This window comes from Rhipicephalus microplus, chromosome 1 (genome assembly GCF_043290135.1).
Source record: "Rhipicephalus microplus isolate Deutch F79 chromosome 1, USDA_Rmic, whole genome shotgun sequence".
Lineage (NCBI taxonomy): Eukaryota > Metazoa > Arthropoda > Arachnida > Ixodida > Ixodidae > Rhipicephalus > Rhipicephalus microplus.
Genome location: NC_134700.1, coordinates 260,068,676 through 260,096,484, shown reverse-complemented (window position 1 = coordinate 260,096,484; position 27,809 = coordinate 260,068,676). Strand labels below are relative to the sequence as shown.

The 27,809-nt window shown below is 44.0% G+C and overlaps 1 protein-coding gene and 1 long non-coding RNA gene across 6 annotated transcripts in view; one reads left to right on the top strand and one right to left on the bottom strand.

Moving 5' to 3' along the window:
• The window catches only part of LOC142814731 (lachesin-like), a 190,208-nt gene extending 166,345 nt beyond the window's left edge, over positions 1-23,863 (top strand). For 2 of the 5 annotated variants that reach the window (XM_075893957.1, XM_075893978.1), the window contains exons 6-12: positions 5,647-5,937; positions 11,563-11,676; positions 13,481-13,567; positions 14,271-14,918; positions 16,577-16,702; positions 19,875-19,984; positions 22,942-23,863. In XM_075893957.1, the coding sequence (XP_075750072.1) occupies positions 5,647-5,937; positions 11,563-11,676; positions 13,481-13,567; positions 14,271-14,371 (593 nt within the window). In that variant the 3' untranslated portion in view covers positions 14,372-14,918; positions 16,577-16,702; positions 19,875-19,984; positions 22,942-23,863. The remainder of the gene's footprint in view (positions 1-5,646; positions 5,938-11,562; positions 11,677-13,480; positions 13,568-14,270; positions 14,919-16,576; positions 16,703-19,874; positions 19,985-22,941) is intronic. The other 3 variants (XM_075893963.1, XM_075893973.1, XM_075893966.1) reach the window with 3 other exon arrangements.
• Positions 23,080-26,407, bottom strand: LOC142814751 (uncharacterized). The gene is made up of 3 exons (XR_012895078.1): positions 26,347-26,407; positions 24,937-25,035; positions 23,080-23,181 (listed from the first exon to the last, which is right to left on the bottom strand). It is a non-coding gene; the product is annotated as an uncharacterized LOC142814751 (long non-coding RNA).
• Positions 26,408-27,809: the final 1,402 nt, after the last annotated feature.

The window sequence follows — 27,809 nt, the reverse complement described above, 5'->3', positions numbered from 1 at the left end:
GCCAAGTAAGAAGCTCTACTCGCTGCGATCAGCTTCCGCGAACTTTACCTAACCTTATACTATGTTAGCAAAAATATTATAAGACGCAAGATGGCAATGTGTCTTCAGCTTCTTCAACTATTGTAAGACAGAAGCAGCGTTGGAGTCTCGACGGCGTTTATTAGGCCGAATCGCCTGATCAACGCTTCGAACGAAGACGACGTTTTTCGTGATGATTATGATTATATACAGATGAAGAAGATGAAGATCAAACGTAGTGAATATTGTGCTTACACTAATTTCCCCCTCGCGCGGAACCGGCCAACTTGGGCGCTGTTTATGACGGTGGTGTACATCGCACGAATGGTTTTAAGCGCGACACGTGAACAACCTCCGTACCACGAAAACGGCTGTCGGGAGGCATGACAACAGGGGTTACTCGATGGTTAACAGGAGACGTCTGCTCGACTATAGCGTAGGGTCCGATGAAACGTGAGTGAAACTTATCACACAGCCGGGAACCCGCGTCGGGGTCCACAACAGTACTTCGTCTCCAGTATTGAAGAGAACTACGCGGTGGATGCCATCGTAGCGAGTCTTCCGCTCTTGTTGGCTTGCCTCTGTATTGAGGTGGGCGCGTCGGCGACAATCGGCCAGGCGAGAGATTAAGTGCTCCCTCGAAGACGATGACGAGTTCACAGGGACGTCAAAAAAGGAGATGTCGAGCGGAGATGTCGGTTGACGGCCATATCAGAGAAAGAATGGGGAATAGCCCGTGGTGCGCTGCGTAGCGGTATTGTACGCAAAAGTCACAAATGGCAGGATGGTATCCCAGTTGGTGTGTTCGGCGTTGATATACATAGATATCATGTCGGTCAAAGTTCGACGGAAGCGCTCTGTGAGGCTGTTAGTCTGGGGATGGTAGCTGGATGTCGTCTTATGAATCGTATTACATGCGTGGAGGACTTGTTCGAGTAGTTTCGAGAGAAACGCCTTGCCGCGATCGCTCAATAGGATGCGTGGTGCACCATGTCTTAGAAAGATTGCCTCCAGAAAAAAATGTGGCAATGTCCTCTGCTGATCATGAAGGAAGCGCAGCTGTTTCGGCGTGCCTTGTTAAGTGGTCAACTGCTGTGACAATACAGCGCTTGCCGCTAGCTGATATTGGTAGTGGTCTGTAGAGGTCAATGCCAATGACATCGAAGGGAGCGTCAGGACACGGAAGAGGCTGTAGAAGACCGGCCGGGCAGGAAATGGGTCGCTTGCGGCGTTGGCCGAGCGAGCATGACGCAACATATCGCGCTATGCAGTTGGGAAGCCCAGGCCAGGCAAAACGACTGCGGATGCGTTCAAAGGTTTTTTTTTTTTGAAAACCGAGATGACCAGCCTTGGGGTCATCGTGGAACGCCTCCAAATTCTGCGCCCTTAGGGAACGAGGAGCAACAGGAACCAAGCGCTGTCCTTCGGGGTGGAAGACAAAGCGGTAAAGGATTGAGTTTTCAGTCGTCGATAGGCGCGGGCGTCGGGAGGACGAGAGGAGCCTTCAAGGCGCTGCATTATAGAGCGACAGTAAGTGTCGCTGCGTTGGTGGGATGCAAACGTCTCGTTGCCGAAGGTAGAAAGAAAGTCGACAGCGGCGAGTGAATGAACTGACGGAGACGCTTTGATGGGTTCACTCACAGTTGGCGACAGGCCAGGAGTGCCTGATGAGGATTGTAAAGGACAGCGGCTAAGGGCATCGGCATTGTTGTGTTTCCTTCCGGATTTGTAGTAACGGCAAACTCGTATTCTTGGAGACGAAGTATCCAGTGACCGAGACGTCCAGACAAATTCTTCAACGTCGACAACCATCACAAAGCATGGTGATCAGTGACGACAGTAAAGTGGCGGCCGTGAAGATATGGTCGAAACTTCTGGATGGCCCAGACAACGGCGAGACACTCCTGCTCGGTGATGGTGTAGTTTTTCTCTGCTGCTGTGAGGGTGCGTCTAGCGTATGCGATCACACGTTCGCCATGACGCTCTGTTCGTTGCAAAAGTACAGCGCCGAGTCCGTGTCCGCGGGCATCAGTATGGAGGAGAGTGGGTGCGGCGCTATCAAAATGACAATGCACTGGCTCAGACGTGAGGGCACGTTTCAAGGCGTCAAAAACCATTTGGCATTCGTCCGACCATACGTATCACGCTCCCGAAGAAAGGAGTTGGTGAAGTGGCGCAGCAATGGTGCCGAAGTCTCGTATAAAGCGCCAGAAGTATGACGCAAGGCCAAGAAAGCTTCGGAGCTCTTTGGCGCGTTGAGGCACTGGGAAGTGAAGAACGGCGGTAATCTTGTCGGGATCAGGTCGGATTCCATCTTTGCTGACGAGATGTCCGAGTACTTTAATACTTTTGCTAGCATATTGGCACTTCTTGGTGTTGAGCTGAAGGCCAGCAGCTGCGAGACACGTCAGAACTTCATCTAGGCGCTGCAAGTGCTGTTCGAATGTTGAAGAAAATATGACGATGTCGTCAAGGTAACATAAGCATGTTTTCCCCTTCAGGCCCCGCAATAGTGTCTATCATTCGTTCAAACGTTGCTGGCGCATTGCAGAGGCCGAAGGGCATGACTGTAAAATCGTTAAGTCCGTCGGGTGTGGCAAAGGCAGTTTATTCCTTGTCATCCTTGTGCATTAGAATTTGCCAATAACCGGAGCGCAGGTCAAGGCTCGAAAAATATTCCGCTCCTAGTAAGGAATCTAAGGCGTCATCAATGCGAGGCAAGGCATATACGTCTTTTCTGGTTACTTTGTTTAATGCGCGGTAGTTAACGCAGAATCGCACTGAACCATTTTTTTTTTGTACGAGAACGACAGGTGACGATCAAGGGCTTGAGGAGGGGCGGATGATGTTTTGCCTGAGCAAATCAGCAACGTGCTTGTCGATGATCTCGCGTTCGCTGGAAGAAACACGGTATGGTCGACGACGGACAATATAAGTTTCGTCGGCGTGTATGCGATGAGCCACCGCAGAAGTCTGGCTTAGAGCAGTGGAATGTACGTCGAAAAAAAATTTATGGTTAGACAACAACGTCAGTAGTTCGTCTGCTTTCTGTGGAGTGAGATCCGTGCTGATGGTATTGTCGAGAGCCGTAGTAGGTGGAGCATCTGTTGGTATCGAACGTGACTCCACCAGACTGGTATCTGAAGCCACTACAGAGATAGGTTGTGTGTCCACGCTGGAAACTACAACAGTGCCTTTGGTCAGCAGAATCGGCTCATTGGTGATATTCAGAACTGCGATAAATGCGGTGCCGTTAGAGAAGCGGACAAGACTCGATGACAGTGCAATACCTCTGGATAGACAACGGGCTTATGGACTGACTAGAACGTTACCATGGTCAGTGAAGTCTGACATAACCGTGATAACGTGCTCGTGGTTAGGTGGCACAAGGAAGTCATTGGCTGTTCGTAGCCAGTCACGTGATGATTTCGGGGAGATATCATCCGTCTCTCGCATATGTATGAGTCGTTGTCGACAAGAGATAGAAGCAGCACCATCAGAAAGAAAGTCCCATCCTAAAATAAGCATAAAAGCTTATGAAGCCAGCACGGCAAACTGAATATGATGCCGGATCCCATCAATGAAAACTATAAAAATGCACTGTGCTGATGGCTGTATCTGCGAGTCATTTGCGCTACGTAAGAGAGTGCCAGTATAAGGTGTGGTAACCTTACGTAGACTAGAACACAAATCCGCATGAATAACAGAAATAGCAGCCCCCGTGTCCACCAATGCCTGAATTGGTACCCCTTCCGCATACACTAATAACAAGTTGGCTGGCCCTCTGGAGGTCTTCGTTCGAGCGATGCAGCTTTCCCTCCAAAAACTGCACCAGCTAGTTTTCCGAGTGGTAGTCATAAGTAGGTGCAGTCGGTCTCAGAGGAGATGTTGAGCGTCGTAGAGGTGAAAGGGACCGGCGGCGTCCGGGATGGTAGGGCGAAGTGTGGAGAGTGGAGAAGTCGGATAGAAGGAACGTGTCGTAGGGCATCTCTGGTACTGGTTCGGGGATGGCTCCGAATTCCTTTCGTAAACGTCGTAGCCACGGCGTTCGTCCTGTTGGCGCTTGCGGCAAAATCGTGAAATATGGCCGCCCCGCCGTGGTGGTCTAGTGGCTAAGGTACTCGGCTGCTGACCCGCAGGTTGCGGGATCGAATCCCGGCAGCGGCGGCTGCATTTCCGATGGAGGCGGAAATGTTGTAGGCCCGTGTGCTCAGATTTGGGCGCACGTTAAAGAACCCCAGGTGGTCCAAATTTCCGGAGTCCTCCACTACGGCGTCTCTCATAATCATATGGTGGTTTTGGGACGTTAAACCCCACATATCAATCAATCATGAATTATGGCCCCGAATGCCACAATAGTAACATATTGGGCGAGGCGAGCGCTGGGGGGCGTAGTGTTCTGGAGCTGTCACAGGCGCTGGTACTGGCGCTGGGACAGGCAAGTGTTGTGCAAATGCTGCTACGTTGGGCTGCTCAGGAACAGGATGCGCGTGCTGAACCAAGGCAGGTGGCATGGCAGCGACTTGCGCATACGTCATGGATGGCGTTGGTGGCGCTGTAGTGTTCGATGGGAGAGCGCCAGCCATGGATGAGAGCTCCTCTTTGATGATGTCGTGCAGACCAGCAGATTGAGAGTGAGGCCGAGGGGCGGGTGCACATGACAACCCTTGCGCTTGAAGTTCCTCGCGAATCAGAGTGCGAATCAGCGCGCGCAAATCCGCATCCAAGGAAGGCCGGCTGTCACTGGCGTCCGGGTAGTCTGGGTGCAATCGAATGGCTTGGAGTTCATCAAGATGTTGACATGTGGTGATGACGTCCTCAACGGTGGTGGGGTTTTTAACAGCCAGAGCGTTAAACGCGACATGGCCTATCCCTTTGATGATGTGGCGGACACGATCAGCTTCTGTCATCGCCGAGTTCACGCGGTGATAGAGGGCAAGGACGTCTTCAATGTACGAAGTGTACGTCTCCCCGGGATGTTGGGCACGCCCATCGAGCTTTCGTTTCGACACTTCGGAATGGATGTTCGGTTTCCCAAAAATTCTACGGACTTGTTGAGCAAAAGTAGGCCAATCCGGGAAGCTGCTCTCGTGGTTAAAAAACCACGTTTTCGCGACATCGGACAGATAGAAGGCGACGTGACGAAGTAATTAAGGCTCATCCTGTTGGTTTTAAACACTGGTCATGTCGTATTCTCTCAGCCATACCTCGACGTCATCGCGTGGAAGACCAGAGAAGATGGGTGGGTCGCGCTGCCGGGCGTTGACGATCGAAGCAGGAATGGTTTGTTGGACAGGGATGCTGGATGTTCCGGGCTGCGGTTCTTGAGCCATGACAGCGCACGGGGGAAACAAGCGGCGACCCAAACGAAGCTCCAGAGGAACGTGACGTCGGAGAGGACTTGGGGATCGAAGCAGCCTCCACCACACTATGTTCTTTTATGCATGCCCCTTCTTTCTGTGTCATGGCAGGGTAGGTATAATTGCGGCAATGCTTTGCGGTTTTGTCACGGTAATAAACAAGAAGTATGGGTAACTGACATGTCTAGTTTTCTGTTTATGTTCATCATTTTTTTCAGAACTGATACGACGTATAATAAACGTGCATGTTTTTTTTTTTTTTTTGCAGTCGCACCTATGATATGGATACCTAACCAGTTGGTCGGCGCGAGCATCGATACCGACGTGACACTGGACTGCAATCTGGAGTCGCACCCCAAGTCGGTGACCTACTGGACGCGCAACACAGACACAATCATCCACCAAAATTCCAAGTACTCGGTCGTAACGGTGCAACACGCCATGTACAAGGTCCAGATGCAGCTCGTGATCCGCAGGCTCAAACCCGAAGACTTTGGCGAGTACCACTGCGTCGCCAAGAACTCGCTGGGCGAGACGGAGGGAACGATCAAGCTTTACGGTGAGACGAAAACCGCGCTGTCGTAATTCTTGTAGGAAAACGCTGCCGCGTACTAACTAGGCTCTAAACATACTCTAAGGCCCATGACGAGTGGTAATTGCTAGATATAAACAGCTTGCCGTTCCAACGTTGATCATTTGCTTTTTCGTGGATCAGTGGCTAACGCCTCGCACTCACAAGCAAGTGTCGTATGCTCAATTTCGTGCACTAGAGTTTTTTTCTAGACTATTTTTTTCTTTTGTTTTCATATCTATAGGCCTGTGTACATATATGATGAATAACGCCGACGTTGACACTGACATTGGCGGCGAAATCCAGCCGAGAGTGTCTCTATAATTGCTATCGCATAAAAATTGGGTCCTGAGCGCGACAGAAAGAAAACAGAGATAGAAGTAGGTTTATCAGATTATCCGGCTTGCTACGCTTTGTCGGGTAAGTTAAAACAGTGGTATAGGTTGCGAGTGAACTCAACACAGGGCACACAGGCGTGATATAAAGAGAAGCTGTAAGAACGGTGGCTATAAACTGTAATCACAGGGATCAACACACACCTCTCACAGCCTTGTTGACGTCACAAAATCTCAAGAGCTCATAAACCACCAATTGGTGTTATCGAAGGAATTACATTTAAAAGAATAGTCTGACAGGCTTACTTTATGTGTACAGTTTTTTTTTTCACAGCCTATAGCCAAGTGCCAGAGATTTAAGGATTTGAAAACACTAGCCGTAGCATTAGAAAATTTATGCAGTGCCCCCCCCCCTTTTTTTTTTAACCGAGCTCACTGTGAATAGAATTTCACCCCTGATATGTAGGTCGGAATGAATTGCATTCAATGAGGAGCTTTTGTATGACGTCGACAGCAGTCGAATAGCACTGTCATCACAAGGTGATGGAGGAAGCCTTTTGCTCTCCGGTTTTCAACGGCCAGGTTGAAGTGGTAGTAAGGTGCTAGGAACGTTCCTTTGTTTCTCGGCCACCGGTACGGGGTCTGCTCAGAGAGCAGCTCATGCAGATCGAGGGCTGGCACGGTGCCAGAAATGAAGGCCTGCCTATGAACACGTAAGAAGCGAAGGAAGAGGAAGGGTGGCCCACTCCGACAGCATAATCGAACGCGTTCATCACGTCTTTCCTAAAAACGCATTTTTCTTAGGTCCGGGAGGCCCTGAACCACCGCAGTATTCACGTCAGCTCTCAATTTTCCGTTCTTAAAAGCAGAAACGAAGTGTTTTTTTAGCTCCCACTACACTCTTCTCTTTTGTTAGCGTTCATTTCAAGTTCTAACAATGCTTTTTATGACTACTCGATTATGGGCACTGTGGGTGTGCCCATATATGTAAGCCAGTACACAATCGCGCGCGAGTGTGTGCGTGTGTTTAAGTTCGTTCGCACAAAGGTGTGCGTGTGTATGTGCAAGTGGTGCATACATAATGGTTTATGACAATCTTACCATTCATGTCCATGTGTGTATGCGCGAGTGAGCCTCTATTGTGTGTTGTGCTGTGCATGTTACCGTAGCCTCGTGCACGTGCGTTCGATAACTTTTCAGCTCTTTCGTAGACGTCTAGTGCGTATCAGGAAAACACCCCAATGAAAATGACATCTGTGCTTAAAGAACGGGAACTGTCAGGAAAATAAGGACAAATGAGCCATGCAGTACTGTACTTGGGTTTTTCATACGAAATGAGAGGCGGAGAGAAAACGAATCATGTGCGAATTACGAATAAAAAGCGTTTCGTATTACTCACTTTTTATTTTCATCTGCTCCTGTTCCCAAAAAACAAAAAGAAAAATCAAAGGAGGCGTTTGTATTTTACGTCTCGCTCAATACGTGCTTTTTTTGGGGGGGGCCTCTCCGGCCATTTTTGAGACTACCCTCTTCACCGTCCACACCTTAGTACTCTCAGTGCCTATTCATAACACGCAGCCTCAGAGGGTCGTTCCCTACAGCACACTGTTTGGGGAGCAGATGGGAGGAGGGAGAAGGGAGGGGAGAGGGGAGGGGAGGGGAGAGGGGGTGACTTGCCATCGCGAAAGAAGGATTTGTGGAGAGGAATTTCGCGCTTTTCCCGTAATTAAAACGTTAAATTCCCTTCTTCGCCCGCGCCTCGACAGCCCGCAAAGCCGAAAACCTGCGATTTGTATGTCTTTTTACGCACGCGCTGCTTTCCACTAGAGTCGTAAGTGCGTGTGTGGGGGACATTTTTTAATTATTTTTATTGGTTTGTACTTCGAGAAAATGAATTGCCTCCGTTCCTGGATCCCTTCTAACCACAGGACCTTATATCTTGCTCCGCCCGGACTTAACGCATGGCTGTTCACGAGGGTTTTGCTCGTCGTTGATTATTTTTTTTCGGGAACCCCGGGATGGCTTCCCGGTACGGAGAACGTTTTCTTTTTTTTTTTTTTGAACTTGTTGGCGAGCTTTGTCTGGCAAGAGAATTGGAATAATACATCTCCAGCTTACCTAATGGTTCTCGCAATATTTTTGAAGTGAGATCAGGGGATAAATACATTTTTCTCGATTATTTTTTAGTCTCCGCGTTGAATAGGCATGTGATAATGATTATATGGTTGCGCTTTTATATTGTGTCGCAGTATTTATAATGGTAACAGTTAAGGCATGTGACCTTAGATAAAAACATTCAAAGCTATGTTCACTAAAATTGACATTTTACTGGCCCATTGTAGATGTAACGCCTTTTTATCCCTTCGGTAGTAAATTTAAAAATAAAGAGATACAGGGAGTTTATTATCGGCGTATAAACGTGCTGACATGCTACAATGTACTACTGAAATGCAGTTAGTCGGCGTAAGTTTTTGAATGTATAAATTTTGTATTTCGAAGACACGGAGCATAACCTTTGTTTTTCTTTGTGTCTGTGATGACACGGAAAGTGTGCGCGAAGTGCAGTTACCAAAGGTTCTTTTTGTTATATTACGTTACAACATATTTAACTGTGCATGCCATCGGCTGGATTAAAACCGTGTGAAATCGCACTACGAAAGTACGAATGATGAATCCTAAGCAACTGGCTGCTCTTATAGTGAAAATGCCTTCTATGTACAGTGCCTTCTAATGCCTTCTAAGTACAACACAACTGCAGTCTGCAGTCCCAACACCAGAAAATTGCAGCGAATCGGAAAACAACGTTACAGTTTTGTTGAGTTGTATCGCTTGGTAAATTTTGTTCGCTAAACGATACTTTGAAAACAGGCTGATCATTGGTTTATGGGTTTTAACGTCACAAAGTGACTCAGGGTATGAGAGACGCTCTTGTGATTGACTTCAAATAGCTGACCACCTGGGGTTCTGTATCGGGCCCTGAAATTGCACAGTACTCGACCATTGCGGACGATATCAGACGCGCGCCAATCGGGTCAGTAGTCGATAACACTAACCTCTGTGCCTCGGCGTTGAGCTAAAAGTGCGTTGTAGAAATCTAGCAGTGGCAGAGCACAAGGAGAAAAAGTGCCAAATACAGAAATATTGTTGCCGCTGTTTCCAATATTCTTTTTGCGATCCTCAGGTTGTGCACATAAGTACACACATCATAAAGAGGCCTTAGTATGTATATCTATGCGTATACAACTGTTTCCAGCATGGATACTACTGCGCATATGGGACCACAGTGTAATCGAGAAAGAAAACGAGGACAACACGCTCCCGACCCTGTCATCGCTACTGTGTTAGCCAACTAACGGTTCCAGTTTCGCAACCGACTCGTGCTCTGAGGCCACATTGTCTCGTCACTGGTGTTCTTGCGTAAGCCAAGCCGCCATACGCAACGCCATTCTTTCGCAGCATTAACCTTCGCATTCCACTGTTCCCCGATACACGATGTCGCCAGGAAAAGCCAACCAATCCGTCTCACTGAAGGAGGACTGTATACATGGGAGACCGGTTGTTACTCGTCTGGGCAAACATTTCCGGCAATGCCGAAGTGGATAGTTAGTGTTCTAGTTTTTTTTATGTCTCACCGTAACTAGACCAGAACTAAACAATTTGAGTAGCCACTGCAGTTAGCCACAAATGTCATATGCAACATATTAGGCAATGTCTTGGCAGTGACTACAAAAAAGTTCTGCGAACTTTGTTATTTTGCTATAAATATTTCCGACTGCAGAAGACGGTGATTTGTAGTCAGTGCTGTGATGACCTTCTGACATATGCCTCTCCCCCACATTTTTTGCTTAGCTCTTCCAATAGTTACATTTGTTAGAAAGGTACTAACTGCACTTATGTATTAAGGATTGATTGATATATGAGGTTTAACGTCCCCAAACCACCATATGATTATGAGAGACGCTGTAGTGAAGGGCTCCGCAAATTTATACCACTTGGGGTTCTTTAACGTGCACCCAAACTGAGCACACGGGCCTACAACATTTCCTCCTCTATAGGAAATGCAGACGCCGCAGCCTGGATTTGAACCCGCGACCTACGAATTACCAGCTGAGTATGTTAGTGACTAGACCACCGCGGCGGGGTTATATATTAGGGAAGTGTACAGGATAAGTAAAATCAAAGCCACTCTTTTTGTTATCGCCTGCGCACTGTTGTTAATTTCTTAATGAATCCTTAGAAACGCGCCCAAGCTTCAGTTTCTTCAAGATATTTATACCCCAGTCACGCTGACAACCTTAGTGTCATTATCAGCTAGTGCACTTAACACCCCACAGCCCTATGGAAGCGGCCTGCTACACGAGACAGGGAAGTGTACTTGAGACAATGATGTTATTAACGATGAGCATGTAGTAGCGGAGCAGATAATTGTTGCTTGAGAAAACCTTCTTTTTGTAGTATTGTGTCACAGTTATAAGCAGTCCTTATTATAGACATTATGCACAAACGCAGTGGCTTCAGTTATTGCATGGCATGCGCTGTGCATGCCTGTGGTGGTCGCGTCTGTAATCTGCCTGAGAGCGAGCCTAACATAGTGACTTTCTTGTTGTATAGCATGTTTCAATGCATAACAACATTCCCAATAACGAAAAGGATACTTTGAAAACGTGGTGGACTCCAGTTCGGATAATGACTATTTATTCTCGAGTCACTGATACCCTTGCTAATACCTGTATCACACGTTGTACTGCCTATTTCGATTAAGCCTCGTTGGTATCGAATTTCTTAACTCTGATTTGCTGTGGCTTTGGCAGCTCGCGTAAAGGAGCCAATCAAGATCACGAAATTTGAACAGGATCATACTCGATCCCGACCAAAAGTGGCAGTGTGACACCGGTATTAGACACTCCATCGTGGTGAAGTGAGTGTGGCGAACGCAATCAGTGGCAAGTGTGTTTTGTAGCGAGCGCCACTAAACGTTCACGCGTGTAACAGCGTACGAATAACACTAGTGGTAAAGTGGCCCCTCAAAGTGCACTTCAGTTGACCCGTGTAGCAGGATTAGCACACTTTCTGTAAGTAACGTTAATTTTCTGCTTCAGTAGGATCTGGAGTGCATAGAAGTATTGCAGTTTGTAGATTGCGTAATAATTAGTCAATCAGCTATCCGTGATTGTAAAGAGTTTTACGACCTGGGCTATTCAGCGGTAGAGAAGAGTGGGTTCATTGGCCGAGCAGCCTTTCCTGACAGGAAGCCCTTGCTTTTCTTTGAATGGTGCAGAGATTCCAGCCAGCTCGTCATCCACGTCACACTCGCCCGAGGCATTTCGAGCGAAATCGGAAAAATTGCGCAACGGCCAAATGCGAAACTCCCTGACAAGGCCCAGCGATCGGGGTGAGTGTCTCCGAACACTCTCATTAGTGCAGAGCCATTAAGGCCAGTTGAGAACTTCTTTCACTGTTGGAAGTGCAAACTAAAGGCGCTTTGGGTTTGGTTTGTACAGCTTTTAAAATTAGGAGTGCCGCAGTTCAAACATCGACTTGGGCGTATGCATTCGTATAAAGCAGCTAGATTTGTAGAGTTTTCTTATTTTTAACATTATTTGAAGCGCTTTTAAAATCAATCAATCAATCTATCAATAAATCAATCAATCAGTGAAGGCACTTTTTAAATCAATTCATGGCACACACTGCTAAGCTTGCGTCTTAATAATTTCGTTTAGAGTTTAGCACTGCGTTTAGCCAGCGCAAATGGTCATACATTTAGTAAACAATGCTGACATCAAAATGATTCATAAAATGTGAAAGAACCAGCACGTATTAGGAATTAAATTTGTATTTTAATGCACCCAGTAAGTAGATCGCGCCAGTTCAAAGAAGAGGTACACTATTTAAAATTGGAGCAACAGTTTTTTTTAAGCTATCAAAGTAAACAAAATTGCTTAGAAACAGCTATCCTTTCAAAGTTATAAGCTGGTAAGTCTTACTAGAATGCATTGCTGGACGAGTTAGTGCATTTTCTGAAAAGAAGTCTCACATTTCTATTAGCTGTCTAAAGGATAAACACGGCCTCGTTAGTACACTTCGGTAACTCGATGAATAATAGCCTCGTGAGTGCCAACATATTTCTGGTGAAAGAGAAGCCCTAATATGCAAGATAGCTTCCCGCATACTTTACTTGGCTTGATTGTCTGTTAATAATCGTTGAAGGTGATGAAAACGCACGCAACGAGCTAACCTATACTGCCCTTTGAGCATTATTCAGAAGAAATCTTCTGACAAGTTTTTTGTTGTTATTGCTTTTGCCAAACTCTTGGACAATCCTGACTGTAGTGTTAATGGGTATCATGACGAGGTGTTTTCTGTCAACTGTGTGATAAAAAATTTGTATCCACGCATGTCTTCTTTATTTAAAAATGCAGGCTGTTACAAGTCCTTGTAGGAAATGTCATTTTATGAGTATTATCAACACTTCTGATTATTGATAGCTCTATAATATTTCCTAGAATGATCGTACAGCGACGAACATATTGTTATTCTACCAATTTACAATATGACTGCGATATATTTGTATCTAATGCCGCTTGTTGTGGTTACTCGGCAGAATATCAATAAATAAAGCTGGGGTAAATTGGCAAGATGATCAAAAACTCAAACGGGATCTTGCATTTTTGTTTACTGTACTCACCCCATGATTCGTGTTATACAGCAAATCTTTTAAATGATGAATAATGTTTTTCACAATCTGGAAATAGGCGTAGAATGACGTTTTTGATTGAAAGAGTTTACGCACTAAAGAACTAAGCAGTATCTTCAATTGAAGCTTTTTAAACGCTCCTTGTGGAAGTGCGCGGGAATGCGACTTTGCCGATGTATTTTTTCTTATCTTTTTTTTGCTTTTACGATACAGAGGAGTTGAAGCCTTTTGTTATCAAATATTGCACTATATCAAATATTGCACAAGTGCATATGAAAAATTTTTTCTATATGCACTCTTTTATGTTGTACTAAAGAGGCGTCCACTTTTGCTACAACTTTTTAACCGTTTGTGAATAGTTAACTGTGAATATTAGAAGACAGATGCTGAGCAATAATTTGCAGCACCTTCACCTGTACGCATTCGAGAAATAATTTAGAAGAATTTCGCTAGGATGACAAGCACAAGGAAACTTTATATGCGCTTCTCATCTTTCATGCAGCTGTGGTGACGACAAAACCCCAGGATCTATCTGAGGCTTCAAAAGACCAGAGGCCGTCTTACACACCCGCTGTTGTGAAAATTGGAGGTAAGTTGCATTCGCTTGGTGCCGCGCACTCTTTTGTGAACTCGCAGCGGAAAAAAAAATAACAAGTAATAGCAAAGCGAGAGGCACACCGAACACTCACTCGTGGTGGACTGTTTATCATTATTGACCAAATATATGACGGAAAGTCGTCGAATTATTTAAACTAAGAGCGTCGGCAATTATGTCGTTTCACAAATGCGTGTGCATTTGCTATGTGTATGTGGTTAACAGCAATATAGACCTGTTGTAAGTCAGCATTCTTGGTGAGTCGGCCTCGCATAGCTTTGCGTGTTCGCGCACTCGTAGTAAAACATGCCTCTATACCAAATCGCTCGCTTTGTACGAATGCACAATTTTTCCACGTTCTCGCTGCGCCTTTCATCGATGTGCCCTTAGCGGCCAGGAGAAAGCAGGCATACCTTTTTATATAGTAATATGAATACGTCGTGATAGGTTATAGAACATCAAGTTCTGATGAACAACTTGTGGGCGCTAATACCAATTTTTTTCCGCTCTTATGTCGATACTACTTGTAATGTTGCTGTTAAAGTTAGTTCTTATTAGAAGGGGCTATTGTACGAAGGAAACGCGCTTTACACCTCTGTGGCATCGTCTGTAGGTAATTCTTGCTATATACTCTTGCACCGTGCCTTAAGTCCTTCGGCTCTTCATCATATATTTTTTTCTGTTCTCACCTCTGCAGACTTGCAGCTGCATGGCAGCGCGACGCCCCTAGGGAGCTCAGTGCTGTTCACGTCACTGCTTTCTCTCATCGCCGTCGGCTTCGTGTTGACCATGTCGTGACGTGTTGCGGCATTCCCTTGAAAGTGCATCGACAACGTTGCCGCGCGCCGTGCCGGACTATAAGCGTGCGGCACCGGGCCCCTGCTGACTGCACCAGTGACGCGGAGGGCAACACGGCACGCCAACGGCTCAACTGGAATCGAACGCCACAAATCTTTCGTGACGCGAGGCGATTTCCCAAGCAGCGAAACGTAGGGAGGACATTGCCATACGCGTTACGCTATGCGTACGCTGGTAATTTCTCTTTTCGGACTTTTGACTTTCGCGGTTGCCTGCGTTCTCTCTATGGAAGACTGTATCGGAAGGGCGGGCTGCTACTCCAGGCAAGTGCGCGTCACAAAATTTCGAAATTTTACTTGTTCTATTCGGTCGGTGCTATCATGAGAAATGTTTTTGACATTAGCTTGAGCGCCACATGACCGTAGTGCTGGTTCACTTTCTTCTGTTTTTTTCAGAGATGAAAGTCAGGCTCATCTGTTGTGGTTTTCAATCACGTAATAAATGCCCACTAACAAACGTAGTCATTCAGCGGCTAGCCGAAATCAATGTAAGAAACATTCTGAGCCTTACTTTTATGCACCATAGCTATAACCGGTTCAATCAGACTTACCATAAATCAGCGTTGAAACCGAAACAAGCATTTATAAATTCCATCTGAGAGCTTTTAACTTGGAGCTGTAATAAAGAGACCACTAACTCATTATATTCTTGTGGACATCATTCAAAGCAGCTCAAAAAGAGATTTTATGCTGAAAATGCTTGTGGGTAATGATGTGGAGATCATGTACGACTTGAATGGATCGTTTCTTTATTATTATTATTATTTTATCATTTTTAGCGCTTATGTGGTTCGCTTCTAAGCATTCCATTCTGACTCACCAGTATTGCTCATTTATGCACACGTTAAAATCGTCACTTCGAGTCTCATGCTCTTGTTTCATTATCCGCATAGTCATATTTTGATGGAAGCCACAGTCACTCAGGAGTGACGTAGATATAATCTCTTGTCGTTTTCATCAGACACCGTAGAAGAACTTCGTAGCGTTCTGTCCGCAACTACTTCACTCTCTACGTCGAAAAAATCTTTTTGTGAGTTCGCGTCTTGGAAATACCGTAGGCAAGTAGTATATTGAGCGAGAACAGTGTTTTCATCTCGCAGCGCACTTTAGCAGCATTAGCATCACAACTGTGCATGGCGAGTCAGCGTGTACAGTTTCTAATGAATAACAAGTCTTCGGCATAAGCTGTGGTATATGTTATCAAATTTTCGCACATCGAAAATAAAAAAAAATTTCGTTGCAAGGAGGGAGAATAATTATCAAAGCACCATTAGTTTTTATCAAAACACCAAACCTAAACATATAATTGTACTGGATTGTTATTGGGTCATGTACCACAGATTTTGTACCCTTGAACTAAAATTCGCTGCCCTTTGAGCTGGCTAAACTCAGTAGTTTTAACAAAATCACTCGTAAATTTCTTTGTATGTTGAGCTTTAAATAATTATATTTTATTATTTGTTTCTTTGCTCTCTGTTGATCAAGAACTGCTGGTGCTTTTTAGAGCACTGGCTGTACCTTTTCGACAATATTATGATTATTCGAAAATCGCTGCCATAGAAACATACTATCGCACTTAGATAGATTTGAAACATTGGTCTTTCATCTACGGTTTTTATATTTCCTGATAGTAATTAACCCATGCAAAAACCTCGTAATGTAGTAAAGTACAGCATCAAAAGTTGCTCAGCTCGAAATCTGGGAGGCTGCAGCCAAAAACAGGCTCCTAATGAAGCACGCATCTATAAGTGAATATTTGTTTACGTTGATCAGAGTTTGATATATCTGGAACAGACTGTATTACATTACTGTTGCTTGCCTTCACTGATGAGCTAAAACGTGCTCTCACACATATAAAAGTTATTTTGACATACATGTCAGTCATTACCTGAAAAATCTAGCTGGCTTACTGAAACATTAATTCCCTATGAATGTTTTCTGGATACTTCCATGCTTGATAGAATTTTATGAATTAACATTACTGATGACTTTACTGATCTTTGAATTGAAATATAAAAAGCTCAAATAGGTGAAAATACATTTTAGTGATGGGTGCGAGGTACATTTTGACTCGTGTTTGATTAATTGATAAACATTATTCAGTAAACAAAATGGTGATAATGTGCTGTGTTTTCTTCGGCTATAGAGAACAAAGGCTATGGGGAATGGTGTTTAAGAATGCAAAGCCCCACACCTGAAGATGAAGCCAAATATACTGCTGTGGCTGGGAACAGTGTTGGCAGAGCTCATAGCTCAATCACCTTCCGCTTGTGTGAGTCCGTGGTTTCCTTCTCTTTTCCCAGATATGAGAATTCTCTATTAAGTTGGCTACAACATAAGGATAATTGTAAACTCCGCCCTTAGCTGCTGTTCTACCCCCCAGAAGTATTGTATAAATGCGTGATGCAATCGCGATTGCTTATTTACATAACGTCGAGCGCATCTTTTCGTAGATGGCTTTTCTATACAGGTACATATTAGTGCTAGTAGCTTTTGGCACTTGGACTTCCTGGCTTCACTGCTCAGCAAAGCAGAACATTTTAACCAGGGACAGCGAACTTTTAATTCATAACGTGCCTAGCATTTACATCAGCAGTGAAGCCCCGCCACGTAGGTCTAGGGGCTAAGGTACTTGGCTGGTGTCTGGTATTTCTTGGAATCGAATCCCAGCTGCGGCCGCTGCATTTCCGATGGAGGCGGAAATGCTGTAGGCCTCTGTGCTCAGATTTGGGTGCACGTTAAAGAACCCCAGGTGGTTGAAATTTCCGGAGCCCTCCACTACGGCGTCTCTCATAATCAAATGGTGGTTTTGACGTTAAACCTTACATATCAATCAGTTGCATCAGTGTGAAAAAGTATTTAGAGTTACAGTGGAAACTACCAAGCATGACTCTCTTGTACAGATAAACGGCAGGCACTCTGCAGTACTGCGGGTGGAGTGTGCACTTATTTTCGTTTAGCGCCATGTCCTCTATGTTTTTCTCCGCGTTGTCCGTGCTATTTGTTTCGGCAGAAATGCACTGAATGGTAAGCATTTCTGACCAAAACAAAGGCACTTTTAGCGTTTCTGGTGGTGGTGGTGGTGGTGAAATTATGTTATTCTAGTCTGTAATGACAGCCTTTTGATGGGCCGGCTGGATGTCTCATAGTGTGGCTGGGAGCTTGTGGTTCTCAGGTAGTGTTGAAGCCCAGCCTGCCAGCTGTTTCTGTGCAGCGTAGAGCTGGACCCTGCTTTCTCCCATTGCTCTACGTTAGTGAGTTGCCATTGTATAAGTGGCTGGAGCTCAGGGCTAATATGTATGATGTGGTGAAAATCTGATTGTGCATTCAGGGGAGAAGAGGCCAGGGTTTATTAGAGCAAGGGGAGCTGGGGATGGAAGGGTACTTCGATTGAAGTTGATGCCAGGTCACCTGCTCCAGTTTAGAGAGCGATTTGTGGGAAGGGAGGAAGGGATATTGAAGCTGAATCTCCTTATAGTGGAGATTTCTTTGTAATCAACCATGCTTTCGATTGCGCTCCCTGGGTCTGTAGTTGGGCCTGCTCGATTGACGTGCGCTCGAGCTGTTTTGTGGGTTGCTTCATTTCCTGGGTTGCCCGCATGAGCCCTTATTTATTGGAGTTGATTTCATCTAATCTGGGGTTGAATAGAATTCAGAATTTCGGGTGCGCACCTGTGAATCCTGCTTCATCCGAAATTATGGATTGCACTCTTTGAGTCACTAAAGATTAGTATGGCAATGGTTGAGGAGATTGCAAAGGTGATTGCAGATTCCTCCGCCTTTAGGGAGGATAGAGCATTGGTTGAACTAGACAACATTCGGTGGAGTGTCAGAAACAACGCTCAAGACATAGGCTTGTTGAGGCATTCTGTGGCGTCTACATAGACTGCGTTGTCGTTTGTGTGATAATGTTTTTGTAGCGCCATTACTCTGGCTTGACATTTATATACATGTCGGTTAGTTCATAATGACCAATATTAACATAGAACCCTGGGTGTGAATGTTGATCATGACTACCTGATCATCATGTAAATAGTGCCAAAATCGTGGTGTGGACATACCAAAACCCGTTCCTCCTGTCACATGTGGCACAAACCTATATATCACATGCAGCCTGCTCTATGCGGGTATGCCCCGCAGGGGATTCAGTTTGTGTACCCAGGAACAGCGAAAGCTACATTGGTAGATAATCAAGAAATTGTGGCATCAGCTGTGCTGACCCAACAAATAAAAGCTATAAAAATTGGAATGCAGCGGAAATTGAACCAAGGGAATCTGCATTGCAATCAATTATTTTCTACTACACAGCCACACCTGGTCTTGAAACTACTTTGTAAAAAGACCCTGCGCAACAGTAGTGTCTTTTCAATGTTAATTGTAGTTGCAGTGATGGCTATCAAATTTTATGTCAGGATAATAAACATGACTTGTGTACTTATATGATACAGACATGTTAGCTAACATCAATTTTGGTTTTAGTGCACTCTTACAACAGTGCAGCAAACACTACATATGTACTCTCATGATTTGGCAAGCCATATTTTATCGTTACTAAACCCCAGAGAAACACACTACTGAATGCCACGCATGGTATTCATACAACTGCATGTGAAATCCCAATGTAGTATGCAGTTCGTTTCAGTAAAACTGACTTCTGCTCTGTGACAGGAGCTTTGATGTTATGGCAGGCCATGAATTACCCTTTAAACGTCGGTGTAGTCAGCAAGTTTGGTGAGCGCATGATGTGCACACCACTACTTCGTTTGCAATACTCTTGGATCCAAATATTAATACTTTACTCAATGCCAAGAAATGCAGCATTGGCAGTTACTCCCTGGATGCTTCATATGAAACTGAATCTTACAATTTTCACGATCCTGACCCACGTGAAATTTTTTAGAGGCGTAGCAGCTCTTTGATTAGCCCGCATAATGCTGTCCCTCCATGCGCACTACGCTGCCCTGGCTGCAGGTATTGGGGTGGGGCCAAATAGGTGATGCCTTCCCTGCAGTGCGCGCGCATTGACGTGTCTCTCTCTGTATCCTGTCGCCGCTTGCCGCGTGTCATCTCTCTCGCTTCACCCTCTCCATTGCTCGCAACATTCGAGTGCACATCGAGTGAAAACACTATTTCGGCTCGTTTATCTGTTATGAAACTTACACGAAACCCAACCCACCTCCCGTGTCTTTGCGTTACAAAGAAACGTTAACTTGAGTAAAGGCTACTCAGAGTATCGTTTTAAACCGTTCTTTCAGCACCCGCTTCCACGTTCGTTTCAGCTGGGTCAAAAGCATGCGTACCGCTGTTGCTTAGCATCCCATTACGCTTCCCTTTGGGGAGAGGGTCCATACTTTTTCATTCTTAGGAAGCCATACTATAGATTTCAGTGAGTTGAATAAAACTGGGGAAGTGAATAGCATTTTTGTTTCCTGCATTTGTTACAGCTGATCTAAAGGTGAAGCCAGCTTGCAAACGACCAGCCAAAGCATCCAGTCCTCACGTAAACAATCACCAGCCTTTAAAGAGCATTGTGGAGAAGGCAGAATCTGAAGGAGTAAGACTTTCTTGTCCCAAGTTCGGTTGCATGCATAATGGACATTTAGGGCTGCACTTTTTTACGAACATCTAGTCTGCACTGAGGTCTAACTAAATTACTACAGTGATTTAAATGAATTGTGTGCTTTAAGAAAAATTATTTGCGAGGTTCTCATGCAGAAGTGGTGGTCTGCTTATTTAAGCAGTAATATCTGTTCATATCCTGTCTATTGCAGTCTAAGAGGTCTGCGTAGTTTGCTTCTTTGGGTAGAACAACCGGCACAAGTTGAAATTTGATTTAGATCTGACTTAAAACCACTGCTAGCCTGCTTATTACCCTACATATCGCCATTGACCAGTAGTGCATAGATTGCAATGTTGTGGCCCTGACAAAAGTTTGAGAGAGAGAGAGAGAGAGAGAAAATGTTATTTACAGAAAGGCAGAGAGATCAGCCTTTCTGCTTAAGCAGGTATTTTTAACTGTGTTTAAGAATGAAGTAAATGAAAAACATAGCTTTGTGCAATAAGTTGTCTATAGGCACTGTACTTCTTCTAAGAATCTTGCTGAAAATTTACCCAACAGATTTTACTTTGCTAGTGAATTTTCTGGTGAATTTTCTAAGAACAACTTGTTGCTGCATAATCTTTCAGACACCATGCTTAGTATAACTATCTCCACAAATTTCATTCTTGCTGAGATTGTTGTAGCAATGGGTATGTCCACTTCAAGCTTAGCTGATTGAATCAGTTTTTCTTGCAATGCATGTGAGTGCATAACTAGTTTTCTGCTTTATAGTGCGAGAATTACGCGAGGAAAACTTTCCATGAAAACGTACAGAGCGAAAAAGAAAACGAAGTGGCCACAAGTCGGGATTCTCACGCCAGCAACTAACAGCAAGCTTTGAGAAGTACTAATTAAGACTTACCTCAACAATAAAAGCACAGGTTCAACACAAGACGAAACTTATTTGAGACACAAAAAGTACAAGCAAATAGTTGAGAATTAGAATACCATACGCAAAGCTTGTGGGCGTAGCGGTAGCATATGTCGCTCAACAGGAGCCCTAAAAAAGTTAGCTTAGAACGTCAGTATTGAGCTGATGGATATTTAACAGAATCGTCTGCAGTTTCCTTCTGAACAAATAAAGTTTACAATCAATCTCAGTCTTAGGCACACAGAAGATCCAACATATCTTGGTGGCTTTCAGCTGCCGTCACCAGTAGTGAACACAAAACTCATCTACTCCGAAGGACATACCAGCAGCCCTGTTGCCGTTGTTTAGTGCATGATCAATCACTTTCAACTTGAAAGCAGCCGTCTAGCTTCCATATCGCCCCATAACGTTACAAGAATAAAGACAACATACAAATCACGCCGCAACGCGCACTTGCCACTTTGGCTTGAATTGGATTGGATTGAATCTCAGTGCAATAATAGTACCCTATATGCTTAGGAGATGGCACCAGACGGTGCACGCTATCATCATCAGTAGCTGGAAGAAGCAGACGACATTATTGCGGCAATTTTCGGAAGTGCGATGATTACTCGAGGAAAAAAAGAAATATTTTTCCCCAGCGATGTGAGGGGTGCAAGAATTATGCGAGTGTGAGGATTACGCAAGTACATACAGTAGTCGCTATTGATCGCATCGCGGTGACTACGGTTTCGCACACGGCCGTTGCGGAAAACGGCACGTTAGTTTTCAATCCACATGTGCTAACTGCACATATGCCTTCAAAACAAAGTCTATCTATGACAACAAAATCTATCTTCAAAACAAAGCTATACATGAACACATCTGCCGTGGTTGTGTCCACAGCATTTGTGGAAAGCAATGTTGCTTTGAGTCGTCAAGTGTTGGACGCGCGTGAACTTTCAGAGTTCTGACAGTAACGTCATTGCCATACATGCTCGGGTCAAGAGCAACCACGCTTTCCTCCACAGCAGTTGTGGCAAACAATAACCACAGTTCTGACGGCGCGTGCGCTGGCCGCACCTGTCTTTGCGAAGCTTCGAGCACACTGCCCTCAGCCTTCGTTCGACGTTTTCGGTACTTAGGTTCATACGACCCACCGCGATGAGGAAAAGTGTTCGAAACATCTGAATTTTTGCGCTATGGACACAGTGAAATTTAGCTAAGAATTATCCTGAATTCATCTCTGCCAATTTTGCATCACTGAGTTTCTACAGTACGTTTAGACGAATGCCACCTAAACTCGTTTACAATAAAACGCAATAGGTTCGCAAAAAGCCTGGATCGGATTGGGCGGCATATTTGTCAATGCGGCCAGATCATGACCAGAAATTTCCATTTCCGGAAGATTGTCCATACTAGTGATCAACTAGTATTGTGTCGTGTCTGTTCCCAAAAGTCAAGTAAAAGTCTGCATTTCTGAAGTTATAAGAGCAGGAACTGGCTTCAGGATGTTGCCAAATCAAAGAGTATTGAGTCAGTGATGCGCATTGCACTTTAGATCAAGAACTAATGTTCTCCATTCCCAAAAATAAGGCAGGAAGTGCAGCCAAAACCAAAAGGCCTGAAGCCGGCTGAAGTGCGACCAGTAACTACTGGAAATACAATATATTTTAAGCAACATAAAATACAGCTCTGCCACAAAATAAAATCATATTTTTAAGAAAAGCCAGACAAGGGTGCCGAAGAAAGAGGAGAGAAGCGGGATGACATGCCCTAGGCAGGAAAAGCGATAGGGAAAGAGCGCTTTCCAAGAATCAAGCTTTCTGAGAAATAAAAGAAATGCCGTGCTCACATCATCATCACACATTCATTATACATAATTCAGAATTGCCTTTAAAGATTGAGTGCAATTCTAAAATTTCTGGAAGCAATTTTCAGCAAGCTAGAGGAGAGATGTGTTTAGGGATAGGTGTGGACAGATATTGAAACACCGCAAAGCATTTCATTGTCTTAGCGCTGCTACCACCACCTTGCACAGCCTCTGCACATTTTCCCGCAGCCATATCCAGCGCTCAAGGCCAAGGCAAACCTGAAACTCTTGACCTGGACTGGGAAGGCTCTCTGAATCGGAGCCATCGATGGCTGACTGAGCCGACTGGCTGGCAAACTTGAGCACCAGTTCCCGCACCGAGAGCAACGAAGGGTCGCCCAGCTCCTCTCCCAACTCCTCCTTTCCTTCAGACCTTCGACGCCGACGCCCCGTCCCATTGACAGAATAAAAGACACCCATGCCGGAACCCTGGTATCAAGAGGCCAGCAAAGAAGGGTTGACCTCTCCAAACAGAGTTGACAAAGCACACCTCTAACTCACTTCTGAAAAGCTTTGCACGTCCGTTGCCTTCAATAAATGGAACCACACAGGAATTAACTTCGCAAGAACTAGGACTTGGAACGGGCTACCAGCTGTATTCAGTAATTCTGCGAACATCCTTAGCACCTTGAAACATTATTGTCTTTATGTGTTGAGATAGAGTAAATTATAAATACTTTGCTAGTCCTGTATACATTATATCTTTTTACTCCTCATCCTGTGCAATTACTGTCACTTAATGTTGTATTACTATGCAACAAAAAAGTTATTCCTCTTGTTCTGCTGATTACATACGTATTTCGCAGTTCAATAGACATGTCTTGTCTATTTATAAAGGTTTGATAGATAATTGTACAGCATATTTTTAATGCGTCATTATTTCAATATATCTGGGTGTAGCCCCTACCTTATTCTTTGGCACTCTGATATAAGTTAGTTCTTAGTTCCTTTATTTACTTTGTATTTACTTGAGAAATCGACATTAAAGTTTTTTTGTTTAATGTGAATATGATGACCTTCAACTGCAATATGACCTTCAATTGCCTTTGACTACAGTTATGACGAGTGTTTGTCATCTTTATGGCAACATGAAATGAAAACTTTGATTTGATTCGATCTGTCCACTGATATATGTTTTCATAACACAGACAAATACTCACGACCTAACTCTGCCGCGAGAAACCTCGAATACATATACATTTGCCTTCATAATTTACAACTTGCTCTCTTATGTACATTGGCCAATAACTAGCAGAAGAAAATATCCTAGTTTACAAAACAAAAAGGTGTAAACAATGCTGTGGAATGAAAAACCACTGCCTACAATGTTGGCAGCCTTAACTATACTTCTTTCAAGTTGTCATATGTTGCTTTTTTATTTCCTCATTCGCTGAAACCTTTTCTGCATTACTGGCTTTGACTGAATAGACGCTGAAAGCGCTCTGCAGAAACAAGTTGTGAGATTATGATGTGCTCTGGCTTTACAGACCGGTCAGTTTCAATATCTTTGTCTAAATGTGTAAATATCACATTGGTTCTGCCACAAGCTAAATGGCATTACCGGCACTAGTGAAGCAGCAACCTGATCCACTTCACGAGCGTTTTGCTAAAGTATTCCTACAATAAAATCTGTGGTTATAAATGCGTGACTTGAACAACGACCAAGGGTTCCTTTGATGCAATGAAGAAAATGCAGGACATATGGCATAAAAATTATCACGAAGCAGCAGTAAATTAAAGCCTCCACAGGAAAGAAATGCAGTGATAATGCAAAAACGGCAAACTGAGGACAAACAGCATCAGCTATAATAATCGCTATGACCATTATATTAACCTACAGAGATGGCACAAGTAATGACTTTTAGGTTCTGGTTTCAGTTTTACCAGCAACCCAGCATGAGCAAAACAAAGACTTAATTTTCGTGCTGTTCTTGATGCACGCTCAGACTAATTTTCTAGGAGAGTTCAGAGGCATTCTCCAGCAAATGTGGCTTTAGCAGAATGATGTGCACAACTGCTTTTCGCACAATGTAAATTAGTTACCCAGCGGCAAATTTTCTATCATATATGCAACTGTGCTACACGTAAACAACACCCTGTAAGCAACAACATAACTCAGTTGTAAAACACAAATGCTGGAAAAAAATGTGTTCTAAAATCACAAAAAGTAGGTATAAAACTCACAGTTGCGTCTTCGATGTTTAGGTGAGGAGTGCTGACAGCTGCTGTGAGTGTCCGCATGTGTACAGTTGGGCGGAATGCCTTTCTAGGACTAGAGTAAACCTTAAAAAAAAGTCCTCACTTTGTAAGCACCGCGAAATCACCCCTTTCAGCCACACTCAAGCGACAAAATCGAGACAAAATTTTATTTACTGCAGACATGTTTACCGTATGTTTGACAAGGTGGTTATTTCTCGGATAAAAGAGCCGCACTGAAAATAGCACCTCTAGAGTCAACGTTGTTATCTACAGCTGCAGTAAAAAAAAACGAAGGCTGAAAAGTAATCTTTGCAAAGTGAGTGTGAAAGCTGGCTTCACTATACAGAACAATGAATTTGAGCAAATACAAAAGACTTCTTCCTCTATGTGCCAGCTATAATGATATACTTTGCGACAAAGGCAGTACGTACCATAAAACCATGCTCAAACAAGTCAAAACAAGGACAAGTTTGCCTCTAATCAAGACCCTTGCTAGTAAGCTTATGTATAAAAGGCACAGCATACTTACCGTTATGATAACTAAGCAGTAGTAATGACCTACTATATTTCGAAAGAGCTCATTTTCACTATTTGCATATTAATAGTATCTGGGCTTTTACGTGCAAAAACCATAATATTTTTATGAGGCTCTGGCATGTCAACCACCTGGAGTTGTTTAACATGCACCGACAACACAAAGCAGATGGCCCTCCAGCATTCTGCCTCCACCAAAATGCAACCAACGTGACCTTCGGGTTCGCAGCTGAGCGATGTATCCAGTACACCCCTGTGGTAGACTGGCTTACATTTTTGCAGAGCTCACAATCATTCCTAGGTGAGAAGCTTTGCACGACAAGCATTTCATCTAACTGTATATCTTTAACCACGTAAATTTCATTTACAAAGACAAACCGACAAAATAAAATTTGGGAGACAGGTATGAAACAAGCCGATGAGTTATTGGCTCTTATTTTTCCTATAAATAATGTTCATGAAATGTATAAAATCACTGAAGTTACTGCAATGGCAGTAGCAGGCGGCAGTGCAAGTAACAATGTCTTCCAACCATTAGCCTTCCGACACTTGCCTAACTTGACATCTTTTGATTGATTTCTAAATTAGTTATTGCTACAATAAAGCACTACCTCTGCAGTACTTTATTTAGGTGTTTCCTTTTCTTTATAATTTTGCACGAGATGAAATTTTTATTGTGAATTATTGGAATTGTTAGCAATTGAATACCACAAACAATAAGTTAGTTTTGATAAACCGAATGTTCAGAAGATATACTTTTATTTCCAGGCTCCATCATTGCTAAACAGGCCACATTAGATGCTAAATCGTCTGGACAATTGTAACATCAGTAAATTTTGCTCCAAGCTCTTTCAGATTGACCTGTTCTTCAAATGAATGCAGAGTTTCCTCAGGGTGCCCAGACGACGTCAATGATTTTGCACTTTGTAAAGATGATCGCCGTGTAGATGAGGCCTCTACTTGTGCAACAAGCTTAGGATTATTGATGTAATAATCCCGCAGGTAGGAAGAAGGAAGCACAAGTGAGGAGCAACCATCTTCCTCATTGTCGTCTTCGAGTGGTGTGTCAAACGAAGAGCTCGTTTTGGCGGTGGTCAGGGAGTCTCGGCGACTTTCACTGGCCCACCTCGACAAGTTTTCTACGCTGTAATGGTTGTTCGGCAAAGGCACGGCATTCAGCCACTTGGCATGTTCACGCTCTGCTATAGTTCCTGCAAGGGCAAAGAAAAATAAATGTACAGATCAGGAAGAATATGTAAAGCAGCTGATATGTTTATGCATTCTGCCAAGATGACATGCACTAACCGGGTTTTGGCGGTGCATTCAGCAGTTCAACCGAAGGCACAAGCTCTGTCTGCTCATCAACATTCTTGAATGTTGATGTGTTGTCGTAAGTAAGAGAACTTTCCTCACCTGCGACCTGCAAAATAAATGTACCTAAGCAAGAGGTGCAGTTGAACATGCCAGGAAAAGTAGTCCATGTCCCTAACCTTTTCATAAAGTAGTTATGCAAGATAATTTATTGTCCACTTTACTACCAGAGAATAGTCTTGATGCTTAGAAACATGATGAGTGTGAGCAATGCAACCATTAAATTAAGCCTACAATCAATATTAACTTCTGTCTAGGTACTATATTCAAATGCGTGCATAGACAGAAAAAGGCTGCTAAAGTACAGCAGTGTAGACACACTTCACTCTGCCGAAGCTGCAGAAGTTTATTTGTTTGTTCGCAGAACAGTTACCTAAGGTGACAGGTATTCATCGTGAAGGAGTCGCACTGCAATCCAGACGTGGTTGTAAAAAGTGTTAGACGAAAATTTGTGTCGAGGCGAATCTTCAAAAAGAAGAAGTGGTCAAATATGAAAATTGTAAACGCAATCAGCAAAAGGCACAGCCAATGTGCAGCCAATATGCAGCCTATACTAGAGAAAATGTTTACATAAACCTTTAGCACTGTATTCAAGCTACAAAATAGGCAACAATTGGTAAACTAGTTGCCCAAACCACACTCTGCACTGTTCTAAGAACAGCACAGATGTCAAAAAATGGGAAAATCAAGGCTTCAGCATGCTCTCTAAAATGTGAAGAGATGTTCAATATTACTGAGCTATCCATAGGAACCATCAAGATATTCAATCACTCATATTTAAAGGACCCGGACACCAAATTTGGAAACAAGAGATGTATGTGTAGTTTGAGAGCCCTGTATGCACTTCTGATTGATTATTAGTCATGAGCATTGCCTATAAGATATTTTAATTTGGTTTTAAAGTAAGGGTGCAAGCTTGTCTAAGTATTCAGGTGCAATAGACATTTTCAGTG